This window comes from Odontomachus brunneus, unplaced genomic scaffold (assembly GCF_010583005.1).
Source record: "Odontomachus brunneus isolate Ranch 3 - 2012 unplaced genomic scaffold, Obru_v1 Obru_scaffold_002, whole genome shotgun sequence".
In the NCBI taxonomy this organism is placed as follows: domain Eukaryota; kingdom Metazoa; phylum Arthropoda; class Insecta; order Hymenoptera; family Formicidae; genus Odontomachus; species Odontomachus brunneus.
The window spans coordinates 2196727-2204793 of NW_022639452.1; the positions used below are offsets into that span (position 1 = coordinate 2196727).

General features: G+C 52.7%; 1 protein-coding gene across 5 annotated transcripts in view; it reads left to right on the forward strand.

The window, feature by feature from the left end:
- The window catches only part of LOC116841804 (transcriptional regulator ERG homolog), a 53514-nt gene that overhangs the window by 26424 nt on the left and 19023 nt on the right, over positions 1-8067 (forward strand). For 4 of the 5 annotated variants that reach the window (XM_032810203.1, XM_032810187.1, XM_032810212.1 and 1 more), the window contains exon 3: positions 7564-7623. In XM_032810203.1, coding sequence (XP_032666094.1) covers positions 7564-7623 — 60 coding nt within the window. Of the gene's footprint in view, positions 1-3963; positions 4551-7563; positions 7624-8067 lie in introns of those variants that run through there. The other variant, XM_032810220.1, reaches the window with a different exon arrangement.

Sequence of the window (8067 nt, forward strand, 5' to 3'; positions counted from 1 at the left end):
AAGAAGGAGAGCGAGAGAGAGAGAGAGAGAGAGAGAGAGAGAGAGAGAGAGAGAGAGAGAGAAAGAGAGAGAACAGAAGGGTGGAGTGCCGCAGCGGGGTGTATAACTGGCTCCCTTGTCGTCTCTCCGTGCCCTACCTCGCAGCTATGCGTCTCGCGTACAATAGCCGTGCCCGTCATGTTTCATGGCGCGCACAATGATACTCCGTGCGCGCACTAACACCGGCGCGCGACGACGCGCGGCAGCGCCCAAGTGCCGCGGAGCGCGCGAGCCGTAATACCGCTCCGGTACTTCGCTATATCTCGAGATAATGCGCGGAAGGGGGGTGGAGGCGGGCGAGAGGGTGGAGAGAAGCAAGGCACGCGGCTCGCTTTCTCTTCGCGTACGTTCGTGTGGGTGTGCGCGCACGCGGCGCCCAAGTGCCTCTTCTCAAGACCGATCGACGATAGCGGCACACTCGTCCGCGGATCGCGGACTCCTCCACCGCCGGCTCTTCTAATTGAGCTAATCGCCGGCGAACGAGCTATTCCGCCGGCCGGCTATTCCGCCCCCGTCCTCGAGATCTATCATTAACACGTTCGCTATCACCGTTTGTTTGTGAGAAACAGACCGCCTTAGATTTTCTTCGCCTTATTTTTTCTTCGTGCAATTGTGGCCCCTCACAGACTACCTCGTGTTTTTTTTATGCAATAATGCAAAACAGATTTAATTTTCTTACGTGAAAATGAGAAATTACACCGCTGGCTACACATACGGGCCTCATGAAAATCGGTGTGTCACACATGACGCGAATGAAGTTACCGCGGTACTGTGAAGCCAACGTGATTACCAGTTTTGATTGTAAGATAAGAGCATGGACTGCAGAGAAAGCCGCTTTACAACTGTTGTAAAACTCGTGAATTCATGATTGGGATATGACCTTAACCCTTAGTTAGGTGCGTGGTCTTTGGCGTTGTCTATTTCAAGATCTCTTCCTCGAGAGTTTGTCTCTCAATCTCTCGCGCTGAAAGTTGTCGATGATCACTGCGATATCAATACGGTGTCTTCACCCCCAGGGGGTGAATTCGCAGCTCACCGCTCGATTATCGGCTACGGGACGCTTGTCGTGTCACGGGGGGAAGGTACACCCGAAAGCCAGCGTTGGACGACACGGACGACGGCGGAGCTGGATAGGGGGTGGCCTGACGGGGGTGGCTGATGCGGAAAAGCGGCGGTGGCGGGCCCCTCCGCGAGCGAGCGAGCGAGCGCGCTTTAACCCTCGGCGCGCAACGCGCGCGCGGCCACTCGAGAGTGATCGCGCGTTAAATGCGCCGCCGGGCGTACGCGGTCGCGTGTCGTGCGCGTGCCCTCTTATCGGGGGGAAGGGGTGTCTACTCTCGAAACGACGTACGCGGCGGACACCTACGAAAGAGCGGCCGAGGGCACGCGGCCCCGCGTGCGTGCGTGCGTGCGTGCGAGCCGCGAAACGACGCGACATGCACACGCGCGTCCGCACACATCGGCACATTCTACCTCCTGGACTGCCGTCGCTCTCTCTCTCTCTCTCTCTCTCTCTCTCTCTCTCTCTCCCGCTCACTCAACGGGGATATCACGGTGCTAGCGTGAGTGAATCACGGTGATAAACAGTAAATGACTCCTGTCGATGTGCCCGCACACACTTGGCGTTGGCCACTTTCAGTCTTCGACGATCGGCGCCGCCGATTCTCTCCTCGTCAACGACGTCGCGGCTACTTTTTCCGCGCGCGCGTCTCTCGCGTGAATCTCGTGGATGCACGTGGCGCTTCGTCGATGTTGGAACGGTTTACACGTCGAATGCCGTCACAGTCAGAGCTGTCTCGCCGCGTCTCGTTAACTTGTGTTTAAAGTATAATTGCATTCGAGTTCATCGATTTATTCGCCGATGAAACCGAGCGAAAGATATATGCTTCTCGATTTCAATTTATTTGCCGTATCCTTGATAATTCAATTGTCACTTGAGATTTTGTTCACTCGGAGGAAATTAACGCGACAGTCTATGTGTTAAACACTCTTGCTTTTCAGAGTATTCTTCGTGAATTTAACTCTATGGTCTGTATATTAATAGTCAGTTACTTGAAACTTACCATAAAATGAGATACTCGGATTTGCATTTGGAGCTGGACGTGAATTTTTCAGCTGAATCGCGATAGTAATGTCACGTATGTCGTATGATTCAACTGAAAAGCTCAGATTCGACTCTAAATTTAGATCTGAGTATCTCACGCAACATAAGTTTCAAAGTAATAACTACTAATATGTATATCTATGAAGTCGTCCAAGATCCGTACTAATAGTTGCCACTTGTAACTTGTAAGATGATTAGTTTTATGCAGAATTAGATGAAAAATTTTCAGTTGAATTACATCTGCAACCGCGATTCGACTGATGAGAAACTCTCATCTAACTTTGGACTGAAATCTGAGAGTATCTCTCTTGAGAGGAGTTTCAAATAACGACTGTCAATACGGATCCAGAAAACGCGCGGAAGAAATGGCTCGAGTCGTGACTATTTCGCGCAATATAAAATCGCAAGTGAAATTACGTATTATACGCCGGACGCGGACAGCAGAGAGCAGAGCGGTTCGCACATGCGTTTGCATACGGCGCTGCAAAGTTTCTTCGTCATCGGCGTAATAACGATGATAAATAGCTAATTAATTAAGACAGCCTCATGTTTTCGCGGAATAAAGCAGATTTTATGCAAATACCGCGCAACGCCGGCGCGCTATCCGCAGCGGCGCGCAAGAGGCATAATTGCAACGAGATGTAAATTCCGTTAATAATAACGAGATTATCGCGGCGGTTCCGTATAACTCGAAATGGCCGATGTTCGCCCGCGTAATTATTATAATTTGGCAATGAAATTCGCGGTGCCGTTGAATAGCGGGCATTGACAGGCGGCAGCTGCGTTCATCGATTTATTCGACGACACAGTTCGCCAAAATATAATCCCGCAAAACTGCGCTCGCGGAGAACGGCCGCGAAAATGACGACTCAAACACACGTCGGTGTCGCAATTTTGTTACGTCGCGCTGCACCTCGCGGCGCGGCAACGAATTTGCACAGTTGTGTGTAAATAAACGCATTCTCACGCGATGCATTCGTGTTTGAGGAGATGCGCCGTCGACGTCCCTGCCCGAATGTTGTAATATAAATGTTGTACGCAACCGTGCCGTGTACGTTCGCGTAACGTGTGTCTTGTCGGATTAAAAATGCGCTCATCTTGATTGAAAGTAACAAATTGGGCGACCTCCGTGTCAACGCGAGCGTCTCCCCGTCGATGGCACCGGGGCTGACTTTGTCCTGGTGCGGCGTGAGAAACAGAGAGAGAGAGAGAGAGAGAGAGAGAGAGAGAGAGAGAGAGAGAGAGAGAGAGAGAGGGAGGGAGGGAGGGAGGGAGAGAGTGCGAGAGAGTGCGAGAGGGGGTGAGGGTGAGGGAGAGAACGGTCCTCGCGAGAGCGCGCGTGACGCGTTACCGCAGAGGGTTTGTCCCGGAAGGGAACCGGTGGCACATCGTTACCGGGGCAAACTACTACGTCGTCGACAAGCGCCGGTCGGTAAGTGCAGGAGGTCCGGTACGTCGTCTGTGCCCGCGCACTCCCGGTCGGTCTGCTGCCCGGCGACTTGTCCGATCGCAACCCCCGCCGCCACCCCCGGAAGTCTAGCCGGCGGCGGCGGGGTACCGCAGCGGCTACCGCCGCCGTCGCTGCTCCCGCCATACAGCCGCGGACATACGCAGGCGCGCTTCCGCCCTTTCGTTCGCGGGGGTGTCGATCTACCCTCCGCAAGCCCGGCCCTCGAGCTTCGACACGGAGCCAACCCCCGCGTCCGACCTCTGCGCCCTTCGTGGGCGGGAACCTCGCCCGCTACCCTCTCGCTCGCGCGCGCGTCCGTCTACCCCCGGTGGACGTCGCCGCGACGTCCGTCTCTCGTCGCGCGCGAGGAGCCGGCAGTGTCGCTCGGAACGGATCGGCAAGATGATCGGCGCCCTTATCGGCGCGCAGTCCACGTACAATAAGCTTGTGCATACGCCAGGAACGACGACGACGACGACGATAACGACGAAAACGACGGCAACGACAGCGATTGTCAACATTACCCCCATCACCATCGCTACCATCGTCATCATCATCATCGGCGGGACGGTGGTGTCGCGCGCCGTTCTCCACTTCTTTCTACTCCTTCTCCTCCCCCTCGCAGCCGTTCGCCAGGGCTGAGGCGTTGTTTGCTACGTTGTTTGCTGATATGACCACGTCTGTCATCACGCCGTTGTCGCGCCTCGTGCCGTCGCAGCAGCAGCAACAACAGCTGATTCGAAAGCCGTCGACAGTGCCGCGATAAGAAGGGGCGGCTGGCTGCCTAGCCGCGAAAGACCACGCGCGTAGGTGAAGCCAGAAGCGACGAGAGTCGGCCGTCGCGGCGCGGTGTTCGTGAACCGCACCGCGCGATGCTGGACCTCAAGAGCAGCGGTACCACCGCAGCGGAGCTACCACGCACCACGGCGTTCACCAATCTATCGATGCTGTTCGCCGGTACGTTCGCCGCGGAACGTAGTTGTCTGTGCTTCTTACCGATCCTCTTACCGGGTCTGTGCGCGGCTCTCGGCTGCACTGAAAGAGTGCCAGTGCGTGACGATACGTTGCTCTCGTTCCACGCGTTCTTTCTGCGTTCATTGATTGTCACACGTGCCTCTCACCTGTCCGCGACACGAGGAGCGTGCTCGCTGTACGGTCAACTATGTGTTCTCCACGTCCATCTTCTGAATTCATCAGGCTTGCGTCTGTTTTTCGTGCTTCAAGCCTCTTGTATGTTCTAATTAGGTCTAGAAGAGACCTATCTGATCATAACTGACCTAGAAAGAAGCACAGTACTGGTTGAACTCTTGCAGACAAACGCGAGTCTGATAGATCAGTCGTTGAGCGCGGAATTAAACCGTTGGTTAAAGCGCGCGGTTTTCCGCGCATTTTTCGTGATGATCGACGCGCGTTAATCCACGACGAACGCAGCTGCTAAAAGCTTCACGCACGATACACGCAGCAAATGTCGATAGCAATGCGCGAAGTCGCGACACAAGTGATCGCTAGTGACCACGTGCCTCGTAGATGTGGTAGGGAAAGGCAAACGTCGGCTATTTGTCCCGAGAGAGCCATCAGCGGAGGTGTGTTTGCGCGTTGGGACCTCGTAAGATCAGTTTTCCGGCGTATACATCCGCGTACGGCGTATCTGCCGTAACGATTTGCGTAAACCTCGTCTCGGATATTCGGACTTGAGCTTCTTCCTTACCTCCATTTCTTTCGCTTCATCGCGATTCATGCTCCTCACGGAGATACCAGGTAAAAGCCGCGGATTATGAACGAAGCGAGAATGTACTCACTCCCGTACACATACGATGAATGTCACCAACACATTCTTCGCAAATAAGTATCTTGACTATTCAGATGTGACATCATATAATAGTCCGAAGCAATTGAAAGCTGCTGGACACTCGCGGCACGCTCCGCTATTTGTTAATACTATTACAGCGTGTATCGGTCAACGGTAGATATTTCAATTTGCCTCTCGTGACGTCACACAATCGCAACTGCACCGCCAAGATGTTGATCGTACGTAAGCGTTGATCACTGCTGAACGGTCGGCAGTCCGTCGGCAACTCTTGCCAGCCAGAAGGAGCGCTGTTCTTCGAGGCTGTTCTGACTGAGGCTATTTTTCTTCTGGGGAACTTGCCGCGAGGATTTTCCACGGTGGAGTTCGAGGCGTTTCGCTGGAAAAATCGCTGGAAAATCTGGCGCGTATTAGACGCGTGCGAGCTTTCGTCGGCGCGCCCACCCTCCGGCACTTGAGAAACGTGAAATCCGAGGCTCCATTAATGGACTCCGGTCTCCAGATCAAATGAAGGGGGCAGTAAAGACGAAAGATCGTGAGGCACGGTAGTCGTGCGCTCGCCGTGAGGCCGTTGTTTGCCCGGAAAGTCGGAGTTTCTGCCGCGCGATGCGACGCGACGTACGTATGTACACACGAGGGTCGACCCTCGTGCCAATAACTGCCAAATGAAAATATATCTGTTCGCAAACACGCCACCGCTGCCGACGGACGCCCGTGCGATCGTAGCTTCGCCCGACGCCGCGGGTCTCCAAGAAGGAAGAACTCGTGTTCTTCGTCCATGGCGAATAATAACTTTGCCGTCGCGAGATTTCCATATTTCGTTGCAAATAATTCTAATAATTTTTGACGCTGTCAAAACGTCCGTCTCGTGTGATATCCGCGATCAGTGGTCGACTCAGAGATGATCGGAGACTCAGCAATCCATCGAGTACATTCGCGGGTATACTTGTCTACAAAGGACCAGATTTTGGTCAATGAGACACAAGATAGGCCAACGTTAGCCTTCCGAGTGACAACGTATTTTCGTTACCTGAAAGGTGGCAATTAGGATCATTAGTGTCTTCCTCGATTTTCTCCCCTTGAGAGGTGCTCGAAAAATGGCCAAAAGTTATTGGAACTTTCTTTACTCTTTTAGTCGAAGACTACATAGCTTTTTTTGTGGAAAACAAACTGCCAAGCATTTTATTTTTAATAATTTTTTAACAAAATTCTCCAAGAAATGAGCACTTCTTGGAATAAGCCTGATTGCCACTCGGAAGGCCACTTAAGAAGATGAAAAGATCGAGGTTAGGACAGACATAGTCAATCCGTAGCCTGACACATTAGTTTTCGCGATCTGCCAGGTGATTTTTGTACTAACTATATCAGTGAAAATTGAATCGCTACATTTGTATAATCAGCAGTATAACAATCATCTAGCAGGTAGCAAAAAGTAAAGCGGGTCACGGATTGGCGAGGCAGTGCGATCTTTAAAATCATGTCGGAATCACGGTACGAAGTCTACACGCATATCTTCTCGTCATTTTATTCTTTTACCAACGCAAACACACCTACACGTGACGTTTTACGGTGAAAAATTCAAGAAGTTATGATCAGAGTTACGGTGCAGCGACCGAGACGTTTGCAATTTTGTATAAGGAGCGAAACTATGGCCTCGAACCTACCGACTATAGATATCTCATCGGAACAGATCTCGAGGACGATAAACGTACTCGCGACGTGTGCACGTTTTCCGCATTTCTCGTGAAGGCAGGAACGGCGAGCCGTTAAAGTGAGCTGTAAAGATCTCGCGAAGCAGAAGAACCGCGTTTTACCAGCGTCGTTCGGCCGCTACGACGACGCGATGGCCACCAGCACGGAGGCGCTTTCGCCCCCGTGCGATCAGATATACTTTATAGCTACTCGCGATTCCTCGAACCGATTAACCGGTAATTGCGGACAATATACGCCCCGTTGCCGACGTGACCTCAAAATGTGTAATCGCAATCGGTATAAGCCGCGGCCGGATCACGAAGTACCAGTTCACGAGGATCGATAAACCGTAGATTTACAACGCGCGTCACGGCTACGTTTGTTTTCCTTCTCCTTCCTTTATTTTCCTTTTTTAAGGAAACGCACGTCGCCGCTGAAAAATCGACTGAAGATGGATTCTTTTCCTTTCAGATGCCGGCAGCTCTTATAAGGGAGGCTGGAGCCACGCCACGTCACCGGCACCTGGTCAGGGTAAGTCTCCTCCGAGATCTATAGTCTAGTTATGAAGATATGTTGGCTGTAGCAACAGCGGTACCGAGGAGGCGAAAGGGAGTTAACGCAGAAAGAAGGCGAGAGCATACCGCGTTAGTTAATTTCCGGGCGCGTTTGGGTGACGAAAAGTCGCGCTCATAGAGTCGCTCGGCAAGAGCCGACGTCGAGCAGTCGTTTTATATGGGAGATATCACTTCCTAAAATCCCGCGACTCGCTTCGTCCGTTACGTTCCCGTGGCTTCTTCCGTTTCTCCTCGCACGGAGCCTCCCTTCGTGCGAGGAGGGGTTTTCTTTCTCCTCACGCTCGCTAGACGCTACATATACTCGCTAAAGGGTGGGTCGAGGCGCCGCTGGGTGCAAGTTCACGCGTCGCGACACCCCGGCTTGTTCTCTGGAGGCTTTGTGCGTGCAGCGAGCGTGTAC